This window comes from Bos mutus, chromosome 5, assembly GCF_027580195.1.
Source record: "Bos mutus isolate GX-2022 chromosome 5, NWIPB_WYAK_1.1, whole genome shotgun sequence".
Lineage (NCBI taxonomy): Eukaryota > Metazoa > Chordata > Mammalia > Artiodactyla > Bovidae > Bos > Bos mutus.
In genome coordinates, this window is record NC_091621.1 from 6,586,837 (window position 1) to 6,614,152 (window position 27,316).

General features: G+C 37.0%; 1 protein-coding gene across 1 annotated transcript in view; it reads right to left on the minus strand.

Annotated features, from left to right (window-relative positions):
* Positions 1-27,316, minus strand: part of HCFC2 (host cell factor C2) — a 50,111-nt gene that overhangs the window by 22,403 nt on the left and 392 nt on the right. The window contains exons 2-9 of the mRNA XM_070370244.1: positions 25,701-25,849; positions 24,154-24,314; positions 13,343-13,551; positions 12,515-12,599; positions 10,335-10,441; positions 10,038-10,226; positions 3,383-3,550; positions 2,808-2,860 (exon numbers count right to left, since the gene is read on the minus strand). Of these exons, the coding sequence (XP_070226345.1) occupies positions 2,808-2,860; positions 3,383-3,550; positions 10,038-10,226; positions 10,335-10,441; positions 12,515-12,599; positions 13,343-13,551; positions 24,154-24,314; positions 25,701-25,849 (1,121 nt within the window). The remainder of the gene's footprint in view (positions 1-2,807; positions 2,861-3,382; positions 3,551-10,037; positions 10,227-10,334; positions 10,442-12,514; positions 12,600-13,342; positions 13,552-24,153; positions 24,315-25,700; positions 25,850-27,316) is intronic.

Consider the following 27,316-nt stretch of genomic DNA (forward strand, 5'->3'; position numbering starts at 1 on the left):
TCCAAGAGAAAAGATACTAGTATTTGTGGATTCTCACTCAGAAACCCTCCTTAAGGTCTACTAACCAAACATGCCCATATGCATAGAGCCACTATGGTCTGAATATTTGTGTCCCCTGCAATTATATGTTGAATCTAACCCCCAAGGTAATGGTATCAGAAAGCAGCACCTTTGGGCTGTGACTAGTGCCCTTATAAAAGTGGCCAAGAAAGATCAGTTGTTCCTTCCACCATGTGAGGATACAATGATAAGTTAGCAGTGTGCAACCCTGCAGAGGTTCCTTACCAGAACTCGACCATACAGGTGCCCTGATCTTGGACTTCCAGACTCCAGAAATGCAGGAAATAAATTTCTCTTGTTTATAAGCCATCTAGGCTATGGTATTTTGCTAGAGCAGACCAAATGGACTAAGACAGCCTCCAAGCTCCTTTTTAATGCCTCACTTTAAACATGAAAGGATACTAAGCATCACCAGACATTTGTTGACAGGCTCTAATATGGAAGTCCAAGACCAACTTTTTTTAAAGGGAGCTTGAAAAAAAGAAATAATGCTGAGAGCAGAATATAACTCAACCTTTTTTTAAAGAAGCATAATTCTTGAAGAGATAAGAGAGATATTATATTTTTGAAGCAAAAATAAAATGCCATAAAAGAAAGAAAGAGTAGGATCAGGCTTTTAGAGAGTAACTATGTGGCTGAATATATTTAAAAATTGAATAAGAGATTTATAATACAAATGAAGAAACTTTTCAGAAAGCAGACCAGACAGAAGAAAAGATAGAAAATAAAAAGTTAAATCAGAGGATTAGTTCAGGAGTACCATCATTCAATAACAGGAGTAACAAAAAAAAAGAGAATGTGGAAAGAAGAAATAATCAGTAATGAAAGCCCTAAGTTCCCAGAATGACACAGGCCATTGAAGGGACAGCACAGTGAATAAAGCAAAGACATACACTGTAAGGTACATCCTTGTTGAAATTTCTGAGAACTGGGGATTAAAATGAAACAATTAGGTCTCATGTAAATGATCAGGAATCCAAGTGGCATCCGACTTCTTAACAGCATCACTGAATGCTACAAGACAGTAGAAAAATGCCTTTCAGTTTCTCAGGAAAACATTTCCAATATAGAATTCTATAACACAGCCAAACTACCAACCAAATGTAAACAGAGAAGAGGCATTTTCAGATATGGAAGACCTTAAAAAGTTTACCTTTCATACTCCCTTTCTCAGGAAACTATTGGAGAATATCAAAAAAAGAGAATGACGTGAGATCAAGAAACATAGGCTCCAACACAGAAAAGAGATAAAAGAAGCTTACAATAAAAAACAAACGGGGACTTCCCTGGTGGCCCAGTGGTTAAGAAGTTGTCTGCAGGGGACATGGATTCAGTCTCTGGTCTGGGCAGATTCCACATGCTGTGGAGTAACTAAGCCTGTGTGCCACAGCTACTGCTGTGGCTTCTCTTGTTGAGGAGCACTGGCTCTGGGGAGCGCAGGCTTTGGTAGCTGTGGTGCACAGGCTTAATTGCCCTGCAGCGTGTGGAATCTTCCCAGACCAGGGATTGAACCCATGTCCCCTATATTGGCAGGCAAATTCTTTATGACTAATTCACACTGTTGTACAGCAGAAACCAACACATTGTAAAGAAATTTTCCTCCAATTAAAAAATAAGAAAAAAGGGGAGAGGAAAAAGAGCCCATGCACCACAACTGGAGAGCAGCCCTTACTAGCCACAACTAGAGAAAGGCTACATGCAGCAAAGAAGACCTAGCACAGCCAAAAATTTAAAAATAAATAAAATTTGTTTTTTAAAAAAGAAACAAATGGAAGTTTTAAGATTACAGCTGAGTAGCAGACTTAGAGAAGAATTAGTACAAACTAGAGCATCAAGACAGAGGTTTCTGTAGGGATGGTTATGGGGGCAAAGAGGTGGTAAAGAAAGAAAAAAGAAACTATATGTTCAAATATTTTGAGTTTTATTATTTTATTGGAAAATCAGAGTATGAATTAATGATAGGCAAGAAGAAAATCAAGCAAATCAAAGAGTAAGGCAGTTAACAATGCCAAGAAAAACAAAAAATTACATGAAAAAGGAACAATGTTCATAGCACATTACAGGGCTCAGCTCTGAGTATGTCATCATCACAATGTAAATATCACATAATGATTCAACTAAAAATATTATAAGTGCATGTGAAGAGAAAGGGGAGGAAACAGCAATATTTTAAGAGACAAAAAAAATCTTCATCTTCCATTATTGAAGACAATTGATCTAAAACTAGAAAGTCAGGAAGTGGCAGCACAAGGATTTTATTTATACGCATAAAGGTAGATACAGAAGAAAGATAAAATATTTGAAAGTAGTAGTTTCTAGAGAGGCAGGATCAAGAGCAAATAGGAACAGAGTAGGGGACTGTTGCTTTTTATTATAAACCTTGTAGTACCACCTAAATTTATTTTTTTAATATATATGGTGTGTATGCTTATGTGTATATTAGCCTCTGATACTATGTGCAATGAGACTTCAATCTCCCAGCCAAGGGTTCTTAATTCAGGCTACTGTCACAATGATATGCAGAGCTTTCCTTAAAAACAGTTACCTGTTCATCATCTTAAAGATTCTGTTTCACTGGATCTGGGGAAAGGCATGGGAACCTGTGTTTATCTGTTTTTCATCTCAGAGGTGAATGTGATGTATAGCCATGGTTGAGACTCCCTATCCTAAGGTAATATAAAATATTAATAAAAACTGGCACTATAACCATAAACATTCATTTACCATTATACATTTTTTCAACTTACACTGTTAGGAATGATGCTATTACTGCCTTGTCTGTGAGGGTCCATCCTGACTCCTGTAGGAATAGGAAAGTTCAGACTGATATGCTATAAATAAACTTCCAAGAAAATATGTTACAATCAAATATTTTTAAAAGTTACATATTAAAGGTTTAAAAAGTAGTAACTATCAAAGTTTATCTGTTTTCTTAATAGTCTGCTTAATAGTTGATTTAAATCCTTTTTGGAAGAACATGTAAAATTAAATTTGCTTTTACTTTCCAAATGCCTGTTAGTTAAAAATATTTTTGAAAGCTGAAATATTTACAAAAACTAATTAAACAAGTATCATGTCAAATTAAGAAAGCACATCGAAATGAACTACAAAAAAAACATTCTACCCTACATATGTATGTGTTCTACTATATCATGATGGTAATACAGCCAAGTTTCAGAGTTGAAACATAGTTGATTTACCAGGTAGGAAACATCATAGCATAACATTTCTTAAACCAGATCTAATCACAAGCTTTTCTATAGTTATCTTTTTTTCATAAAGCATATGAGCATACATGCTCTAAGTGTGAAAATTATACTACCTTGCATATTTGGTGATGCTGAAGGATCTGATGATACAGCTTGGTATGGCAAGTCTGTATTCAACTGCAAAAGATAGCCCTCGACTGTAGGCACTTCATCCCATTTGACATGAAAAGAATTGGTAGTGGCTTTGATCAGTTGTACTTGTGATGGTGCCGGTGGTTTCTCTAAAGAACAAAACTGGATTAAGTATTTAAGTTTCAAATGTATCAACAGTTTCTCTATATAGTTTGTACAGACCTGGAATTCTGAAAACAATAAAAGCAATGAATATTTCATCTGTTCACTAAGAGGGAAAAAATTTACTCAGATAAGAAAAGCTATAGCAGGTCAAATGAAAATAATTTAGAGTTCTGATTCAATGTATTTATCTAATTACTTAGGCAAATAAAACTACAAACAAAATAATCCAGGTCTAAGCTGAGTCACCAAATTTAAAAAAAAAAATTAATCCTAGAAGAGGGGGGAAAACCAAGTACTTGACAGTTACAGCTATAAATATTTTACCTTCTTCAGGAGCTTTTAATTTTATGAGCCAATTTTAAGCCAAGAGAATACATGTTAGAAATACTGTTAATGTTAGCAAATATGATTTAGAGCTGATATTTTGGAAAAACATAACTTCTTTGAAGTTAATACCTTCTTATCAAAACTTGTACTACTCAAAACAGGTAATTATTTTGGCATAAAATATTACCAACATTTCTAAAACAAGTTACAATCATGGACTCTTAGAACTGGAAAAAAGTACCTAAAATTACTTCTACAATATCCCAGTTTTCTTTTTGCTTACCTACCAAATTAGGGAACTCACAAATCCCAGAGCAGTATATTCCATCTCTAGACAGTTACATAAGGAAAATCTATTCTTCTAGTCAGTTGAAATTCCTTGGTGGCTCAGAGGGCAAAGAATCTGCCTGCAGCGGAAGACTCAGGTTTGATTCCTGGGTTGGGAAGATCCCCTGGGGAAGGAAATGGCAACCCACTCCAGTATTCTTGCCTGGAGAATTCCATGGACAGAGAAGCCTGGTGGGTCACAGTTCATGCAGTCACAAAGAGAGTTGGACACGACTGAACGCCTAACAGTTTCAGTTCACTGAGCCGAAATCTGTAAGTTATAATCTTTATATAACAAGTCTAATATCTATCTCTTTGTATCTTTTAGAATAGGGGTCAGCAAAAACAAACTATGGCTCATGGGCCAGATCCAGTTTATGCCTACTTTTGTAAATAAAGTTTTACTGAAATACACCTATGTTCATTTGTTTATGCATTGGCTATGAGTCCAGTTTTTGGGCTTCCCTGTGGGTTTGAAGGGAAGGGAAGGGAAAGAGTAGGGAAGATCTCTATCCCTGGGTAGGGAAGATCCCCTGGAGAAGGAAATGACAGTCCACTCCAGTATTCTTGCCTGGGAAATCCCACGGACAAAGGAGACTGGAGGGCTACAGTCCACAGGGTTGCAAAAGAGTCAGACAGGATTAAACAACTAAACAACAACATGACTCCTTTTATGCTACACCAGTAGAGTTGAGTAGTTGTAATAGAGATCATGGGGGCTTCCCTGGTGGCTCAGAGGTTAAAGCATCTGCCTGCAATGTGGGAGACCTGGGTTCAATCCCTGGGTCGGGAGGATGCCCTGGAGAAGGAAATGGCAACCCACTCCAGTATTCTTGCCTGGAGAATCCCATGGACGGAGGAGCTTGGTGGGCTACAGTCCACGGGGTTGCAAAGAGTTGGACATGACTGAGTGACTTCGATAACAGAGATCATATGGCACACAAAACTTAAAATATCTACCCTCTGGGTCTTTACCAAAAAAAGTCTTATGACCCTATTTTACAGGATAATTAAGCCAAGTTCCTTCAACTACTCCCATGTAAATTCCTCCATGATCCTATTCACAACTCAGTTTATTTATGTGTCTCAAAGTAAGGCAACCCATACCTAAGAAAAAGCAGACAAATAGACAAGTCCAGAAGATACACCACCCACATAACAGAAGTTACATGAAGAAAAATAGAGAAAACAGCAGGGTGTAAATCAGTGAAATAAATCAAGAAAATTTCTACAACTGAAGAACATGAGCTTCCAGACTGAATGGACTCACTGAGTACTCAACACAAGGAATTAAAAAAAGACACACAACAAGACATACAACACATATCATAAAATTTAAGAACAGTAGTGACAAGGAAAAAATCCTAAAAGCTATTAAGCATGAGGGGGAAGTTCACATTTAAAAGGGCCAAAAATCAGAAGTGGTTTAGACTTCTCAACAAAAACACCAGAAGTTTGAATACAATATAACACCTTTCGAAAAATATTTTCCCCAGCTTCCAAAATTCTGAAGGATAATGACTTCCAATATACAACTCTATTTCCACTCAAACTGCCAATGTGGTGGGAAGGAATACTGAATGTATTTTCAAACAATGCAAAATCTCAAAATAAATATATCACCTATGCACCCTTTTCCTGGGATGTGTTCTACAAAAAATGAGGAAGTAAACTAAGAAAGGGGAAAATAAGAGATCCAGGAAGCAGGGAATCCAGCACAGGTGATAAGCCAAAGACATCCTCAGGAAGATGACGAAGGGAAACTCTAAGAGGATAGGTGTGTTTAATCTGTAGAAGGCAGAGTTCCAATATACCCTTTACATCCCAGATTGGAGGAGGAGAAATTTCTTCAAGGTGAGGAAATCTGATAGAATATCTGATGCATCTAACCATAATGAGAGAAGATTTAAACAAGAGAGCATAGACTGAATTAGTGGTAAATATATACAAATCTAAAACAAGGTGACCATTACTAATCCAAAGCAAATGAAGAAGTTGTACAAGAGAGATAATCACCTCTCTAGGTATTCTACATAGCTTACCTGTTAATATGTTTATATGGTTAAAGGTCCATCTAGTCAAGGCTATGGTTTTTCCAGTGGTCATGTATGTATGTGAGAGTTGGACTATAAAGAGAGCTGAGCGCCCAAGAATTGATGCTTTTGAACTGTGGTGTTGGAGAAGGTTATTGAGAATCCCTTGGACTGCAAGGAGGTCCAACCAGTCCATCCTAAAGGAGATCAGTCCTGGGTGTTCATTGGAAGGACTGATGTTGAAGCTGAAACTCCAATACCTTGGCCACCTGATGGGAAGAGCTGACTCATTTGAAAAGACCCTGATGCTGGGAAAGATTGAGGGCAGGAGGAAAAGGGGACAACAGAGGATGAGATGGTTGGATGGCATCATCAACTCAATGGACATGCGTTTGGGTGGACTCTGGGAGTTGGTGATGGACAGGGAGGCCTGGCATGCTGCAGTTCATGGGGTCTCAAAGAGTCAGACATGACTGAGCAACTGAACTGAACTGAATGTAAAACACTGAACTCTCATCTAACAAAATGATGGTGTGATCATAATCAGTCAGACTGAGAGAGTGGGGGTTAGAAAAGGTACATAGGAGAGAGGTAAGGAGTGGTGGGAAGAAGTGAGAAATCCTTGACTTCCATGACTTCCACAGTTTGAAAAATGAGCATATTATGACTAAACTGAAAAAAGAGTAATATATTCATGTCATATGGAGCTATGAAGGTAAATACCATAGGAACTGTTTAACAAACCTGAAAGCACATGCTTGTGAAACAAGTAAGATGGGAGGAAAGTGGGAGCAAAAGACTGCTGTTTTTCATTTTTTAAAACACCTTATGGAAGTATACTAATCTTTATATGTTCTCAAGTGCACAAAACTTAACTAAAAGTTTAAAAAAAAGGCAAGATGAAGAATCTTTATATCCCTCCCCTACCCAAACTGATGCCAAGTTAGCAAGAGAAAAAGCAAAATCTAAATTTTATCTTCATGATAGTGGCCATGATTACTTTTAGACAGATATTCCTGTCTATAGCCTTTTATGGAAAGGTTTATGAAAAACTGGCCATTCAGAGACAGTGATTTTTAATCTTTTAAAAGTCTCAGATCTCTTAGATAATCTTGTTAGAGTAACATAGTTGCTACTGGAAAAAATTTATATGTGCACATTTTTCTTTTAATCTCAGAGACTGATTAGAATCTTATCCTTAGACATCAGCTCATAATTCCCAACTTCAAAGATGAATCATAAGTTCAATTTTCTGTATTTTTTTCCTAACTCCTAGCCTAATATGTTCATTTTTCTACTTTTTGCATAGAAAGCATTTAGCCTCTAACTTAATTGTTCCATTTATTACTTTTTCAAGTATCTTGAAAAAATTTTAAATCTTAATTTTAAAATTAAACTTTCTACATTATAAAAGCAACACATGCTACTGCAGAAAATACAGATAAGAGAGAAAACCTTTTTAAAAAATGTATACTCTCACCTCTTAGCTATTATCACTTTGGTACACAGTATACCCTTACAGATTTTCCTGTTTATACACTTAAAAGAAAAACTGGAATCATAGGTATGTTTTATAACTGCTTTTCTCATAAAACAACACATATTATGTCTCCAGATCTGATTTCTCTACTGCCTTCCAGATTTCTTTATTCCCTCAACTGCTTAACTGATCTCCTTATTTCAAACTTAGCAAGGTTTAAATGGAACTTTTCATTTTCTCCACAAGCCTGTTTTCTCCACAATCTTTCCCATCTCAGTAAATGGAAATAATGCCACATTATTCAAGGTAAAAACGTCATCGTTTTTTTCTCTTTCTGTCAACTGCCACACCAACTCATCAGTCAGTTCTGTTAACAAGAAGTGTAAAATACATTTCAAACTTCTCCACTCTCTCCACCTCTAGAGTCGAAGATTTCTTTGACGACTGCAAAAGCCTCTTTTTTCTCTCTGTGTCTACTTTTGCCCCCTACAATTTATTTTCCACACAAGTTCATTGACAATTCCAAAATACACATCAGATTATGACACATCTCTCCTCCAAACTAATAAATCCCTCTACCATTGTATTTTAAAAACAATGCAATCTTGACCATGATGTTCCAGGTCCTACATGATCTGCCCTGTGGTCATCACTCTAATCTCCATGCCTACACTCTTTTACTCAGCTCAGATCTAGTGCCAAACATGCCAGGTATTCCCATCTCAGGGCCCTCATACTTGCTTTTCATACTTCCTGTAGTGTCCCCTCCCCATTTTTTACATGGATAGCACTCTCTCATCATTTGGTGCTGTGCTGTGCTAAATCGCTTCAGTCATGTCCGACTCTTTGCAACCCTATAGACTGTAGACCGCCAGGCTCCTCTGTCCATGGGATTCTCCAGGCAAGAATACTGGAATGGGTTGTCATGCCCTCTTCATTTGGATTACATCTCAAATGCCAGTTCACCCTTTCCTGACTACCCATTCTCCAGTAGCCACCCCACTTCACCCCATTCCTAGTACCTCCCAATACTATCTTATTGTTCTATTTTACTGTCTTCAGATACTTACCCAAAACTAAATTTATTTTGTTTATTTGTCTGATAACTACCCATCAACCTTCTATCCTCACACTCTCTTATAGAATATAAGTTCTTTGAGAGGACAGATGTTATCAGTCTTATTCACTGATTTATTCTCAGCATTTAGAACAGTTCCTATTCACAGCTGTCAACCAATAAATCAATAAATATTTATGGAAAAATGGATGTGAGTTCTATACTAAAAATTGTTTTTTATTATAATACTTCTTAAAAAAACTTTTTATTTTGGAATAATTTTAGATTTATAGAAGAATTGCAGAGTTCCCATATACCTTTTACTCATTATTTCCTAATGCTAATACACTTGTTAAAACTAAGAAATGAACTCTGGAATAACAGTATTTATCAAGGCTTCCCTTGTGGTTCAGTGGTGAATCTACATGCCAATGCAGAAGACACAGGTTCAATCCCTGGGTCAGGAAGATCCCCTGGAGAAGGAAATGGCATCCCACTCCAGTATTCTTGCCTGGGAAATCCCATGGACAGAGGAACCTGGCAGGCTACACAGTCCATGCGGTTGCAAAAGAGCTGGACACAACTGAACAACTAAACAATACTATTTATTAACCAAACTACAGACTATTCAGGTTTTACCACTTTTTCAATAAATGGTTTTTGTTCCAGGATATCACCTTATATTTAATCATCATATCTCCTTAGTCTCCTCTAATCTGTGACTATTTCTTAGTCTTTCCTTGTTTTTTATCACTTTAAACTTTTGAACAATATTGTTCACATATCCTGTAAAACATCTAGAATGTCCCTCAGTTTGGATTTGTCTGATATGTCCTCATATTTAGAACGGTATTATGCATTTTGGGGAAAAGTACCACAGAGGTGAAGTATCTTCTTATCACATGATATGGGAGGCAGGGACTAACTGATACCAACACAACTTATCACTGGTGATACTGACCTTGATTACTTAAGGTGATGCTTACCAGGTTTCTACACTGCAAAGCTACTAGTTTTCTCTTTCCATACTCTACTCTTCAGATGGGAGTCACTAAATTCACTCTAAACTCAAGGAAAGGGAAATTAAGAAACTCCTCTAGAATGGAAAATATCTATATATATCATTTCTTCCATTCATTTTTAATTATGAAAAAGAGAGGTAGTGACATGATAGCGAGCTCAAAAGATAGACATTACTTGATTATTTATCTAAGGAAAAACTTTGTTTGTTAAATACTCTTACCTACCAGTATCAAGATACCAAAGATCCTTGCAGCAAACTTGACTATTCAGTGCTTTTTTGTAGCCGTCTCTTCCACTCCAAAAATATAATCGAGTGCCAATTGCAACAGCACAGTGTCCAGCTCTTGGTCTTGGTCTTGAATTTTTTTTATCTTCCTGAGAATCTGATACTAGGGTTGTCCATTCTGCTGTATCTAAACATAGAAATATCCATGACTGATCAACTTCTCTTAAATGACAAAATAATAAAAATTATTTTATTAATAAATTTTATTTTAGTAAATAATTCTTAAAAGACTCACCAAGATTCAGGTAAGAAAATGAACTGGTACACCTCCATTCACAATCATGAGGTGAAGTCTCAATATTCTCCCCCTTATGTGGAACCCATCCACCAAAGATGTACATCCTGAACAACAAAAGGAAAACATAAAGGAGCTGGTTTTCTTTTTAAAATCACTTATCACTTATCACTGTCAAGGAAATGCAAATACGATAATGAATAAAGTGGTCTTCATTCTAGAGTTTATGAAGCCATACAGAATCAAAATAATTGCTCTCTGGCCAGTTATTTAAAGTAGGAAATATTTCAATTATAACACATTTAAAAATCAATATTGTATGCAATATACTAAGGGGTACCTCAGCCAGAAGCAGGACATTGAAAGTCAAATTTAGAATTGATGTGTATAGTAACCAAAGAGAATTCAGTTTCATATAACTTTGGTCACTGATATCATCAAACAAAAAACATTAAACTATGTTCCTCAGAGCCCTAAAGGTTCTTGAGACATACCCAGTGGTTACTGAAAAGGTAAGGCTCATCAGGCAGAGATTAGGCCATGTAGCCTCACGCCAACCAGAGAAGCTCTGTTTTTTAAAATCTGTTTTCTATATTACAGTTCCAGTAGAAAACCACATTTTATAAAAGAGTTCTGCTGTTTAAAAAAATGAATATCTTATTAGATTTTGCTTATGGTTATTTTTGAGAAGAACTAATGAGGTTCTAAATTATAACTGTTGTCTCCTAAAAGATTACCTTTAAGATAAAGTCTCTACAGAGATAAGTACTTACTTAAATTCTACTTGAAACAATATTCCTAATCCTGGCTCAGTGTTGCATAAAAAAGGGAACTTGTTGATGACAGTTAACCTTGAAGGAGTGCTCTTTATGTACCTGGCACTGTTGGAAGCATTTTGCATGTACTGATTCATTCAGTCCTCATGGGAGCCTTGTGAAGGAGGTTTTACTGTTATCCCCATTTTATACTTGAGTTGGTTTAAAGCTCAACATTCATAAAACAAAGATCATGGCATCTGGTCCCATCACTTCATGGCAAATAGATGGGGAAACAGTGGAAACAGTGGCTGACTTTATTTTTTGGGGCTCCAAAATCACTGCAGATGGTGACTGCAGCCATGAAATTAGAAGATGCTCACTCCTTGGAAGGAAAGTTATGACCAACTTAGCATATTCAAAAGCAGAGACATTACTTTGCCAACAAAGGTCTGTCTAGTCAAGGCTATGATTTTTCCAGTGGTCATGTATGGATGTGAGAGTTGGACTATAAAGAAAGCTGAGCACCAAAGAATTGATGCTTTGAACTGTGGTGTTGGAGAAGACTCTTGAGAGTCCCTTGGACTGCAAGGAGATCCAACCAGTCCATCCTAAAAGAAATTGGTCTTGAATATTCATTGGAAGGACTGATGCTGAAGCTTAAATTCCAATACTTTGGCCACCTGATGTGAAGAGCTGACTTATTTGAAAAGACCCTGATGCTGGGTAAGATTGAAGGCGGGATGAGAAGGGGATGACAGAGGATGAGATGGTTGGATGGCATTACTGACTCAATGGACATGAGTTTGAGTAAACTCTGGGAGTTGGTGATGGACAGGGAGGCCTGGTGTGCTGCAGTCCATGGGGTCACAAAGAGTCGGACATGACTGAGAGACTGAACTGAACTGACTGATACTCGAGTAATCTGAAGTACAGACAGATTAAGTTTCTTTGCCCCTGAACAGACAGTACAAGTATCCAAGCTGAGACCTGAATTCAGGTAATCTGGTTACAGAGTTCACCTTCTATCCATAATGCCATCCAAAGTATAATCATTAAACACAGAAGCTAAATATACATCTGAGTATGAATCAAGCACTACCAAAAATGTGTAAGAAGAAACAATGAGTTACATGTGTCAAATCTATTGATGGAGGACGGATAAGTTTGACATCACCCTGCCTTACCCTTATGTAATACCTACTCTGTGCATGAGGTAAGGAATACAAAGAAGCAGAAGAAAGAGTGTGACAAGAAAATGCATGCTACTTTAGCTCCTGTGCACATATTATTTTGGTTTCAGTTAGTGCAAGCAAGCATTATCAAATCATCTTCAAGAAACTAGCAGCATCACTCTTCTTTGTACATATCTTTCTTAAGTTTGTTAAAAAGAAAAAAAGACCAAAATACAAAATAACACCATACTTATTTCCTATAACACTGGCTGTATGAAGGCTTCGTGGAAGTGGCACTGTCCCTTTAGTTTCTGGTTTTGACCATGACATAGTTTCTAAAAATAAAAACAAGTATATTAGCAACTTAATCTAATAATAGAGAATTACCTCAACTTCCAGAAATTTTTTAAAAAAGGGACCTACCAAAATGAAGCTAAAATGTTTCAAAACCATTATTTGAATTTCATCTTAAACATTTCCAACTGACACAAATTGTCAATCACAGCAATCTATTTATACTTGAATGTTAGTATTTGCAATGGAGAGGTGTATTTAGGGTGCAAACAATTTTGAATTAAGACTAGATTAAAGTTTTTAACATTTTAAGTAAGAGCACATTGTGCAGAAGACACTCAGAAGTGACAGCACATGCATCTTCCAAATATTCATTCCTACAGTACCTTAAAATAGCTATGCAAGGGTTTTTTTTTATCGACCAGCTGTACCATTACTAATGCCAAGTTTACTATAGACAGGGTAACCACAGAAATTCAATCATCCTCAACTGGGACACTTTATAGAGTGAAAGGAGGTACTACTGATAATTACATGGGACAATAAGCATAAAACAGGACCATTAAAGGCAAACCAGAACATATGGTGATTCTACTTATAGGGAGCCCAGGAGTGTCACTATCATAAATCAAACATTCATTTGTTCAACTTGACTCATCAGCAATCATTCATATTAAATCTAAGTACAACTCAATACTGTAATAAAAATATTTTCCAAGGCAATTTTTATATTTGCCTTTATCAATCATAATGAATTTCTAAGCCTGAATCAACTTAAGCTCACCTAAGTCAAGTTGCCATAGATCATCCAGGCGAGCACCACACATTCCACCAAAAACATACATTTTAGGACTTCCAGAATCTCTTTTGCAATATATAACAGCTGTGTGGGATTCTCTTGGAGAAGGCACAATCCCTTTAGTCACTGGAATGCTCCAACCCACAACACCAGAACCATGCTGTAGCTCCAACTCATAGAAGTCATTTAAATATCTAGGATATAATGAAAGAAATTAAAACATTAATATAATATATATCTTTTATTTGCTTTTTATTTCTATTTATAAAAATAATATATGCTTACTGTGAAAAAGTCATACAGTACAGAAAAATATTAGGAGAGCAGAAACCCCATAACTCATTCATTCAATGCTATTTATCAAACATTACTGTGTACCAGGCACTCTTGTGGGGATCAACAGTGAACAGAAGAGATTAAAAAAACCTGTCACCATACAGCCAGCACTCGTGTCCATGACAATACCATGATGGTTTTAAAACATAGCCTCAAATTCCCTGACCTTCTTCCCTACAGCAAGCAGGGTTTATGTCCACTCCCCTTGGTGCTGGGTAGGTTGCAACTGCTTTAATTAATAGAGTATAGTGAAATGACACTATGTGACTTCTGGGGCTGAGTCACAGAAGGCCAATGCAGCTTCACCACTGAACACTTGCATTCGGAATCCTGAACCTCCATGAAAGTTCAACTGTCAGAAAACCACCATCTGAACAGGACACACGCAGGCACACAGGATAACAGTCCTAGTTGAGTCCATCCTTCAGCCATCCCAGCTGAGGCATCAGACATGGGAGTGACCATTCAAGCCTTCCCATCTGAGGGCCTAGCCATCACTGATGTCTCCCGTATGAATTTTCAAAGGACAGAATCCATGGACACAATACAATGGTTGCTATTTTCCATCACTAACTTTTGGGGCAATTTATTATATGGTACTAGATAACCAGAACAATCACTACTGACAATAATTAGTAAATACCCTTTAAGATCTCTCTCTCTATGGATAGCTACATACGTACAAGCAAGGTATGCTACAAATGTTGCTTTGCAACTTTTTTTTCTTTATAAATTTTCACTCTATAATGTCATAGCAATGTCCTACATAGCTTTTTTATCCTAGAAATTGGCATCAGACTTCTCATCTGTGACATGGATGTTTCCTATGTTTTCTGCAAAATGATTTTCATAGGAATCTATTTCTCAATAAATTGAGTAATCAAATTATTACTCAAGTATGAAGGCAAAATTAAACATTTCAGAACATATAAAACTTCAAAGTTTAGCCATATAATTTGTTTTGCGAAAAAATGATTCTAGATCATTCATGAAAAATAAAAAGAAATACAAGAAAGAATACACTGAATAAAAGAAATAGTTGTACAAATAAACTAGTAATTTATAATTAAATTTAAATTGATGTTGATAACTGTGGTTGTGAGGTCTAAATAATCACTGAGGAAGACTAAACAAAAAATTAATTTCTTAACATTACTGTCATTTGGAATAAGATTCACAATGCTACAAAACAGAAAAAAGGGAGTAAGCAAAAAAAGGCTACAGATAATCTATTTCCAAAGATGAAAACGTATCTTTGGTTTAAATGTGTGTGATAATTTCCAAGCAACAAAAGGAAGCACAGAAATAGCATGTGTAATTTTCAAATCATTAGAAGGAAAGAATGAATCAGAAAAAAAACCAATAAATCAAGAAAAAGGAAGATGGGAAAAAAAGCATAATCTATAGAAATAGGATAGGGAAAAAACAACTATAAACAGTGTCAAGAGAAAAAAAACCTGAAAACAATTTAGTATACATCACAGAAAAGAGATTAAATTTTCTTAATATAAAGACCCATAAAATCAAGAAATCAAGATAATAACCAATCACACAATAGACATAGGTAAAAGGTATAAATAGGCAGTTCACAGAACAGGAAATAAAAATTATATAAATACACTTACACAAATATTCACCCTCATCACAGCTTTTACAAATCTACAAAGGTAGACAAAGGGGTATGGAGAAGCAACAACAAGCAGAGTTTATAGAAGACATAAAATTACATGGGCAGGAAAAAACTTCCTGATTATAATAAAGTCTCTTCAAGGTAGGGAATGTGTAGGGGAATCAAAAGAACCCCAATCCAACTATAAGTTATTAACAACAAGTGAAAGTGAAAGCCGTTCAGATATATCCGACTCTGCGACTCCAAGGACTATACAGTCCATGAAATTCTCCAGGCGAGAATACTGAAGTGGGTAGCCTTTCCTTTCTCCTAGGGATATTCCCAACCCAGGGATCAAACCCAGGTCTGCCACATTGCAGGTGGATTCTTTACCAGCTGAGCCACCAGGGAAGCATAGCAAGGATGATAATAAAACTATTTAACAACTGATATGGCATAGATTTAAACAGGTCAGAATGAATGCCAGCCAGTATGCTGTAAACAGTTCATACTAATTAACTGTTAGTTCTATTTACGAAAGGTAAGTTTGTAACAAAATAATATACACAGGTTGAAATTATATATATAAGGAACAAAACAAAAATTCACAATCATACTGGGAGATTTTAACATCTCATTCAGAAGCTGATATGACCAAGATCTACAGCATAGAACAGTTTTGAATAATAATTTAAGACACTGATTTAATAAAGAACCTTTTAAGAACAGTCAAGAACTCATGCTCCTATGAACAACTATGGAATGGTTACAAAAAATGACTGTGAAATAGACCACAAAAATAATCACTAAAAAGAAGAAACTCCACAGACCATATTTTTTTAATTGAGTGTAATAAAACTAGATATTAGTGATAATAACAAAATTTTCCATTTGAAAAAATTTTTAAATTATGCTCAACATACACTTTTGGTTAAAAAGAGAAAAAAATGAATTATCAAACTACAGATTTAAGAAAACTTCCTTATATACAGGAACTTAAAAAAATACAACAAACTACTAAGTATAACAAGAAAGAAACAGACTCACAGATATAAAGGACAAAGTAATGGTTACCAGTGGCAAGAGGGAAGGGAGGAGGCATAGAGGGAGGGGATGAAGAGGTACAAACTATTAGGTATAAAATAAGCTACAAGAATATATTGTACAACACAGAGAATATAGCCAATATTTTGTAACAACTATAAATGGAGTATAACCTCAAAAAATTGTGAATCACTATATTGTACACTTAAAACTTATATAATATTATCCAACTATCCTTCATAATCCCATCCACAAAGGAGCCTGGCAGGTTACAGTCTGTGGGGTCAAAGAGTTGGACACAACTGAGCACAAGGCACATGACATGATATTTCATAAACAAGTAAAGAATTGGACACGATTCAGTGACTGAACAACAACATACTTCATATATATATATATGTATATATATTTTTTTTAAAAAAAAGCTTCCTTAATCTGACCAAAGGCATATAATGGAAGCTTATAGCAAACATCACTTAATGATAGGTAAATATTAAGTATATTAATGAAACAGAATATAGAGTTTAGAATAAAAGCTGATAATATTTTTTCTATAAAGAGCTAGATAGTAAATATTTTATTTATTTTATTTTATTTTATTTTTTAGATAGTAAATATTTTAGACTTTATATATAATAAGTTCAATTCTATTCTGTTCTTTTAATAAGAAAGCAGCCAGAGACAACATGTATATAAACAGGAATGGCTGTGTTCCAATGAAACTTATTAGCAAAAACAGGCAGTAAGCCAAGTTTTACATACAAAGAGTAGTTCGTAACCCCTGGGGTGGAGAGACTAGAAAAAGACCCATTTCTATGAGAATTAAGATATGACAGAGATGGGACTTCAAAACAGTGGGGAGGTGGAAGAAGATTGGCTTATTTAACAAATGGTTGTGGGAGAACTGAAAATTCATTCAGAAGAAAAAGTAAAAAGCTACAAAAATATATTGCAAGTGCATTAACATTTTAAACATAAAAAGCAAAACTGTGAATGTACTAGAAAAAATGATAGAAAAATTATTTTTATAGTTTTGGGATAGGAAAGTCTTCTTAATAAGCAAGACACAGAGCCAGAAAGCCATTAAAATATATGTATCATCATACTTGATAAAGGAAAAAGGAAAACTCTTAAAAGGGGGGGAGTAAACAAAAGACTTGGAAAGTATTATTTAGAACATATAGATATGTAGAACATATAAAAAACAGTAATAAGAAGAAAAACTGTAATCTAGCAATGAAGGCAATGGCACCCCACTCCAGTACTCTTGCCTGGCAAATCCCATGGACGGAGGAGCCCTGGTAGGCTGCAGTCCATGGGGGTCAGACACGACTGAATGACTTCACTTTCACTTTTCACTTTCATATACTGGAGAAGGAAATGGCAACCCACTCCCTTGTTCTTGCCTGGAGAATCCCAGGGACAGGGGAGCCTGGTGGGCTGCCGTCTATGGGGTCGCACAGAGTCAGACACGACTGAAGCGACTTAGCAGCAGCAGCAGCAGCAATAAACAATCCAAAAATGAAATTAAGAAGCCAAATCTAGTCACAATGTCAAAAAGAATAAAAGATGAAAAATAAATTTAACAAAATAAGAGCAAGATTACTACACTGAAAATCTGAAAACATTGCTGACCAACAACCTAAAGATCTAAATAAATGTAGAGACATTCTATGTTTATAGACTAGAAGACTCAATACTAATAAGATAGAAACTCTCCAAATATTGACATATTCCCTATCAAAATCTTAGGAGAACTTTTTGCGGAAACTGGCAAGATGATCCTAAAATTTACACAGAAATGCAAAGGATTCAGAATAGCGAAAACATTCTTGAAAAACAAATAAAATTTGAGAACTTAGATCTTCCTATTTCAAAACTTACTACAAAGCTCCAGTAACTAAGACAGTGTGGTACTGGCATAAGACCAGAAATATAGATCAGTGGAACAGAATTAGAAGTCTACAAATAAACCCTTACATTTATGGTCAATTGATAGTCAACAAAGATGCCAAAACAATATAATGAGAAAAGGGTAATCTTTACAATGATCTTTACAAGGGAAAATTGAATAGCCGTATGTAAAAGGATGAATTTACTCAGTAACTTCAGGCATAAAAATTACCTCAAAAAGAATCACAGATATAAATGTAAAGGATAAAACTATAGAACTTTTAGAACAAAATAGAGGAACAAATCTTTATGACCTTGAAGACAGACAAACAGTTCTTAAAAAGGATGCTAAAAGCATAATCCGTATTTGCAAATCATATATTTGATTTTGTAAAAAAATACTTGTATCTAGAATATATAAAGAAGTCTTACAACTCAATAATAAGAATACAAGCAACTAAATTTTATTTTTTAAATTTATTTTATTGAAGTATAGTTGATTTACAATGTTACATTAATTTCTGTTGTACAGCAAAGTGACTCAGTTACACATATCTATATACATTTTTTTATATTCCTTTCTATGATGGTTTATCACAGGATACTGAATATAGTTCCCTGTGCTACACAGCAGAACCTTGTTGTTTACCCAGCTCTATATGACAGTTTGCACCTGCTAACCTGAAACTCTCAATCCATCCCTGCCCCATGGCAACCACAAGCCTGTTCTCTATGTCTGTGAGTCGACTTCTGTTTCATAAATAAGTTTATTTGTATCATATATTAGATTCCACATATAAGTGATATTATATGGTATTTGTCTTTCTCTTTTTGACTTACTTCACTGAGTATGATCATCTCTAGGTCTATCCATGTTATTGCAAATTGCCTTCTTTTTTATTGCCGAGCAGTATTCCATTGTATATATGTACCACATCTTCTTTATCCATCCATCTGTCTGTGGACATTTAGGTTGTTTCCATGCCTTGGGTATTGTGAACTGTGCTGCTATGAACATAGGTGTGCAATGTATCTTTTTTAATTATAGTTTTTTCTGGAAAAATGCCCAGGAGTGGGATTGTTGGATCATATGACAACTTTTAGTTTTTTTAGAAACTTCCATACTGTTTTCCATAGTGGCTATACCAATTCATATTCCCATCAACAGTGTAGGAGAGTTTCCTTTTCTCCATACCCTCTCGAGCATTTGTTATTTGTAGACTTTTTAATGATGGCCATTCTGACCAGTGTGAGGGGGTACCTGATTATTATTCTGATTTGCACTTCTCTAATAATTAGCAAGGTTCAGCACCTTTTCTTGTGCCTATTGGCCATCTATATCAAACAATTTAATTTTAAAATGAACAAAGATTTGAACAGAAATTTCTCCAAAGAAGATATATAAATGGCTAAAAAGCTCATGAAAAGAAACTCAACATCATTGGTCAATAGGGAAATGCAAACCAAAACCGTAAGACATGACCTTATACCCACTAGGTTGGCTACAGTCAAAAAGACAGACAATAACAAATGTTAGCAAGGATGTGGAAAATTTGAAACCCTTATACACTGCTGGTGGGAAGGTAAAATGGTAGTCACTGGAAAACAGTCCAGTAGTGCTTAAAAGTTAAATATAAATTTCCCACATGCCTCATCAGTTCTATTACTAGGTATCTAATCAAGAGCAATGAGTACATATCCATAGAAAGACTTGTAGGCAAATGATAACAGCATTATTATATGAGCCCCGAATTGGAAACAATCCAAATGTCTATCAACTGATGACAGATAAATAAAATCTGACATATCAGTACAATGGAGTATTATTCAACAATAAAAAGGAAAAAACATTTGATACATGCTAAATCACTGGAGATGGCGACTGCAGCCATGAAATTAAAAGACGCTAACTCCTTGGAAGGAAAGTTATGACCAACCCAGATAGCATATTCAAAAGCAGAGACATTACTTTGCCAACAAAGTTTGGTCTAGTCAAGGCTATGGTTTTTCCTGTGGTCATGTACGGATGTGAGAGTTGGACTGTGAAGAAGGCTGAGCGCTGAAGAATTGATGCTTTTGAACTGTGGTGTTGGAGAAGACTCTTGAGAGTCCCTTGGACTGCAAGGAGATCCAACCAGTCCATTCTGAAGGAGATCAGCCCTGGGATTTTTTTGGAAGGAATGATGCTAAAGCTGAAACTCCAGTACTTTGGCCACCTCATGCGAAGAGTTGACTCATTGGAAAAGACTCTGATGCTGGGAGGGATTGGGGGCAGGAGGAAAAGGGGACAACAGATGATGAGATGGCTGGATGGCATGACTGACTCGATGGACGTGAGTCTGAGTGAACTCTGGGAGTTGGTGATGGACAGGGAGGCCTGGCGTGCTGCGATTCATGGGGTCGCAAAGAGTCAGACACGATTGAGCGACTGAACTGAACTGAACTGAGAGATCTCTTCAAGAAAATTAGAGATACCAAGGGAACATTTCATGCAAAGATGGGCTCAATAAAGAACAGAAATCATATGGACCTAAAAGAAGCAGAAGATATTAAGAAGAGGAGGCAAAAATACACAAAAGAACTATACAAAAAAGATCTTCATGACCCAGATAATCACGAAGGTGTGATCACTCACCTAGAGCCAGACATCCTGGAATGTGAGGTCAAGTGGGCCTTAGGAAGCATCACTACGAACAAAGCTAGTGGAGGTGATGGAATTCCAGTTGAGCTATTTCAAATCCTAAAAGATGATGCTGTGAAAGTGCTGCACTCAATATGCCAGCAAATTTGGAAAATTCAGCAGTGGCCACAGGACTGAAAAAGATCAGTTTTCATTCCAATTCCAAAGAAAGGCAATGCCAAAGAATGCTCAAACTACTGCACAATTGCATTCATATCATATGCTAGTAAGTTAATGCTCAAAATTCTCCAAGCCAGGCTTCAACAATACATGAACTGTGAACTTTCAGATGTTCAAGCTGGTTTTAGAAAAGGCAGAGGAACCAGAGATCAAATTGCCAACATCCGCTGGATCATTGAAAAAGCAACAGAGTTCCAGAAAAGCATCTATTTCTGCTTTATTGACTATGCCAAAGCCTTTGACTGTGGATCACAACAAACTGTGGAAAATTCTTCAAGCGATGGACATACCAGGCCACCTGACCTGCCTCTTGAGAAATCTGTACGCAGGTCAGGAAGCAACAGTTGGAACTGGACATGGAACAACAGACTGGTTCCAAATAGGAAAAAGAGTACGTCAAGGCTGTATATTGTCACCCTACTTATTTAACTTCTATGCAGAGTACATCAAGAGAAACGCTGGGCTGGATGAAGCACAAGCTGGAATCAAGATTGCCGGGAGAAATATCAAAAACTCAGATACGCAGATGACACCACCCTTATGGCAGAAAGTGAAGAAGAACTAAAGAGGCTCTTGATGAAAGTGAAAGAGGAGAGTGAAAAAGTTGGCTTAAAGCTCAACATTCAGAAAACGAAGATCATGGCATCTGGTCCCATCACTTCATGGCAAATAGATGGGGAAACAGTGGCTGACTTTATTTTTGGGGGCTCCAAAATCACTGCAGATGGTGACTGCAGCCATGAAATTAAAAGACGCTTACTCCTTAGAAGGAAAGTTATGACCAACTTAGACAGCATATTCAAAAGCAGAGACATTACTTTGTCAACAAAGGTCTGTCTAGTCAAGGCTATGGTTTTTCCAGTGGTCATGTATGGATGTGAGAGTTGGACTATAAAGAAAGCTGAGTGCAGAGAACTGATGCTGTTGAACTGTGGTGTTGGAGAAGACTCTTGAGAGTCCCTTGGACTGCAAGGGGATCCAACCAGTCCTTCCTAAAGGAAATCAGTCCTGCATGTTCATTGGAAGGAATGATGTTGAAGCTGAAACTCCAATATTTTGGCCACCTGATACAAAGAGCTGACTCATTTGAAAAGACCCGATGTTGGAAAAGATTGAAGGCAGGAGGAGAAGCGGACAACAGAAGATGAGATGGTTGGATGGCATCACCAACTCGATGGACATGAGTTTGGGTAAACTCCGGGAGTTGGTGATGGACAAGGAGGCCTGGCGTGCTGTGGTTCATGGGGTCACAGAGAGTCAGACAGGACTGGCAACTGAACTGAACTGAACTGAACAAAGTTAAAATGTATCCTTTGATCACCACCATCTCCTTCCCAATTCCATTCATAAATATCAATCCTACAAAAAATTTCACATTATGCAAAAACTATAATAGCAAAATGGAAATATTTAAGTGTCCATCTGTAGGGGAATGGTTAGATAATTTGCATAACTCAGACTACTTTTCCACTGTTAATAAGAGGCCAATCCATATCTACTGCCATGTAAACATATATTCCGTTCAGTTCAGTTCAGTGGCTCAGTCGTGTCCGACTCTTTGCGACCCCATGAATCACAGCACGTCAGGCCTCCCTGTCCATCACCAACTCCCGGAGTTCACCCAAACATATATTATTAAAGGTAAAAAAAAAAAACAAAAAAACCCAAACAAGTAAACACTCAAAGTCATAAAGCAAAAGGAAAGCTCTCACTTTATTAAAAAAAAAAAAAAGAGTAGAATCAGATTAATACTCCCAAGTCCCTTCTCCCAGAAAGCAAAACATGTATCCTTGCATCACCCACTCAGGTCTTGGCCTTAGAGCTTGCTTTGAACAATGGAATGTCAACAGAAATGAATGTGCTGGCTTTAATCAAGGCTTTAAAAAGCATCACATGTATCTAGTTATTCTCTCAAGCAGCATAAACTTGAGAAGCTTACCCTTAACACGTCAAAAACTGACTAATACAATGTGTTATATGAAAAAGGTCCCAAAACATACACATCAAATTGAATTATGTGTTTCTTCCTATGTTGGGGAATAGGGATCCTGCGAAAAAGAACTTTCTACATTGTCTGATTCCTTGAATTTCACAAGTCAGTATCTCAAAATAAATCTGCTTAATGGAGAAATGAAAAAAGATATGTACTAAAAGTATCTGGATTAGTGTGGGGGATACATTTTTTCTTCCTCTTTTTCTCTAGTTTCCAAATTTTCTACGTAGTTTTAGCATATGTTATTTTTTTTAAGTTTGTAGGGAAAAAAAGGTAAGGCTCTAAAATCAATCTAATGTAGATAAAAAGACACATTAATAATGGTGATGACAACTACTGATATTGCTGATGGCAACTTGAAAGTGCTTTGAAAATTATGCCAATGATCTTATTTAGCAACCACAATGACACTGGATTTAATCACTCCCATTCACAGTGAAGGAAAACAGGCTTAGATTACTTCCACTAAAGGACACATACATGGTAAGCAGTGAATCAGAAAACAGCCTTGTGGACTCTAAACCTCCAAATCCTGAATGCTATAATGACCATGTGATCAAAACATTATGCAAAAAGAAAAGAGGCAGTGATTAATTCTGTTCGAAAAAAGAAGAGGATTGGTTCTAAAGGTATTTGCTTGTGTGAACCACTCTTAACAGCTCCCTATGTGAAAAGTGGAAATGATGGCCTTCATTTGATATTCAGATTTTTGTCACCAAATTCCCAGAGAAATATAATTTGTAAACAACCATTTGTTACTTTTCATTATCACTTACAACAACTAAAACACATTATGGCTCAACATATACAATATAACTGCCACAAGCAGTTATATTAATACCAATTTAGTAAGATGATTTGATTAAAAAAGGCACAGTTTTGAAAAGTGATATACTCCAGGGACTAAGGAAAAATCACAAATGGACACAAATTTGTTCACTGTTAGGTTCAAATGCAAAGGGATAAGCTTCATTGCTTTTAATAATTAAAGACGGAAGAAATTACATGTTCTTAATCTAAATCATAAAATAAACATTCGATCTGAAAAAGTGTTGGCATACCTGGGAACATTATTGTTTGAATCTTCACTTTCATTTGCCAGGCCACCAAACAAATAGCATTTGTTACCATATAAAGAGAAGCTATGTCCCAGTCGAGGACAAGGAGGTAAACCAGAAGAAGGGGGATGGGGTTTCACTTTTTTCCATAACCAACGACTTGCCTAAAAAAAGAGCATAGATACACTCAGACAAAATCACGAAACATTCCTGTTAAAATACTAAAATATCATACCAATACATTTTAATCTGAATCCAATCAGAAGGCTTCAATAAACTACTTCGGGGACAAATGACAAATAACCAAATAAATTCTGAAATTAAAATGAGTGTTCCAACAGAAAATCAGTCTAGTCTTCCATATTCACAGCTTTCCACATGGCAAACTAAGCTAATAATCATTAACACTAGTAATCATAAAAATTGGGTTAGCCAAAAGTTTGTTAGAGTTTTTCAGCAACACATCATGGGGAAACTCAAACAAACTTTTGGCCAACCCAGTATTTTCCAAATGAGGTATTCAAAATTATTTACAACTTTAAGATTACATGCAATTTATGTACTCTCACCTTTTGAAATTAGTTAATCCATGAATGGTATATATTTTAATCTTTAAATAAACATAAAGATCATATAAAACAACTTTTTTTTCTTGGTCACACCACAGGGCATGTGGGATCTTAGTTCCCCAACCAGGGATAGAACCTGTGCTCTCTGCAGTGGAAATGCAGTCTTAACCACTGGCCTGCTAGGGAAGTCCAATGTAAAGATCATTTAACAAACCAAACTCCAAAACTTACTCTCTAGTCATGGATTTACATTTTTTGAAATGAACTGCTTATAAACAGGCATAATCCATCTACATCTGCCAACTACCAAACACCCTCATGATCACAGCCTTGGGAATACAAGCACAGTTTAGGAATAAAAATTAGTCAGGGCTGTCACAGTGGGCTCTGAGTCCGGTTCATTGGAGAGTCAAATTTGGAAGGCTATCTGAAACTGTTACTCTTTTGTATGCATTGCTGGGGCGAGGGGTGGGGGGTGGGGGGGGGGGCGGGGATTATTAGTGTTAGAGGAACAATTTTTATAACTAAGGCAGAAGTTTTCCAAAAGGTGTGGTCTGGGGATCAGCAGCAGCAGGTGTGAATTTAGTAGGAATGCAAATTCTCTGTAGACAATACTGATTTAGAAATTCTGAGGGCGGGGCTCAGCAATCTGTTTTCACAAACCCGCCTCCTGCTTCTGTTGCAGGTTAAAGCTTAAGAAAGACTGCACTAAGATACAAAAGCCCAAATATAACTTGTACAACTGATGCTAAGTAACAGATATCTTAATGTTACAAATGTTGCACTGGGTATTGGAAAAAGAATTACATTAGAAACTTTGGCTTTTTAGTGAAGTGGAAACGTTTTCCTCGAAGCTATAAAATGTGGAGCTCACACTTACCTTCAGCATGTTAATGAAATATTTTGCAATCTTTCAAAGAATTAAGAGCAATATCATTATTAACATTTCAGTCTGAGATAATAAATTTGAAATACACTTACTTGTAACTCATATAACTCATTGCTGTATCTTCCATATTCAACCATTCCCCCAAATACTAATATTCTGGTACCATCACAGACAAATCCATGGGCAGCGCAACCTGGAGGGATGTCTCCTCTAACAGCTGGTAGGAACCACTGATTTGTAACTAGTAGCCAAAATAAAATGAAAACCAATTATAATAAAGTTATCATAAACTATGAGTATGTACTTTTATAAGGATCGTTTATATCAGTGGTTCTTAATTGGAAATGATTTTGCCCGGTCAGAGACAAATAAAAAATGTTTAGCTGTCATAAGTGGACGGCGGGAGTCCTACTAGCAGCTAGTGGGTAGGACTGGGACTGCCAAACATCTTACAGTGCACAGTACCCGTGTGCTTAGTCGCTCAGTCGTGTCTGACTCTGCGACGCCATGGACTGTAGCCCGCCAGGCTCCTCTGTGCATGGGGATTCTCCAGGCAAGAATATTGGAGTGGGTTGCCATGCCCTCCTCCAGGGGACCTTCTCAACCCAGTGACTGAACCCAGGTCTCCGCATTGCAGGCCAATTCTTTACCTTCTGAGCCACCAGGGAAGCCCAATGCACAGTAAAGCCCCCTAAAACCAAAAATTACCCAGTTCAAATGTCAATAGACATGCTGCTGAAAAACCTTGATCTATATATCATTTAATTTCTCAACAAAAACCCTACCTGGGGAGTATCATCCTCTCCATTTTACAAGTGAAAAATCTGACACTTCGGTTAACTTTAGCGCGGATCCTAAGCAACTGGCAGAGCAAAATTCAAACTGGGTCTAACTTAACTTCAAAGCCAAGATTTTCACATTCTACCGAAGTACCGATTAACTTTCTAACTTTTTAGGCTGGGGTGCCAGAAGGAGGAGAAGGTGAGAAAATAAAAAATTTCTCCTACTCCATTTTATTCATTTCTAAATGACCGCTACAGTTAAGCTATTCGGCCAGAGAAAAGTTACGGACCGCGACGTTGACCTGAAACTCATCAATTAACGTTACACCAAGAAAACAGCTTTCTTATGACAGTTGGCGCATTTACAAGTGGGAAAAAAATGAAATTCCAACCTCCCGTATATTCCACAGAGGTACTCAAGGGCAAGGGCCTCCGCGGCCCGAGGCATTTCTCATCCGCAGCGGTGCTGAAGCCGACGGCCCTCCCAGATCGCCGAGCGCCAAACGGCTGAGCTTGGGCACACACACCAAACTGCGCAGACCCAGGCGCCGGTCTCACCCACGAACCACTTCCCCGCCAGTTAAGAGCGCTGAGAACGGGGTAAATATCTTGACTGCCACCTGCCAGATACGGGGCTCAACTAGGGGTGAAAGTACCAAATGGCCTTTCCTTTTCCCTCCTCATTTCCCCTATATTCTCTTCCCACGAAGGAAGGAAAGCAAAGACAGGGAAGGCCCCGAGGAGCGCTGGTTTGGAGTTGGGTTTTGACAGGGAGGGATCTCGGGGCACCGGAGTGGGCGAGACTTCGGCAAGAGGCCCAGGCGGGTGGAAACTGTCTCTCTCGCCTACGTCCGCCAGCAGCGTTGGCGCGGGCCGGGAGGGGGGTGTCCACGACCGTCTGCCAGAGGGCCGGCGCGCCCCGCTCC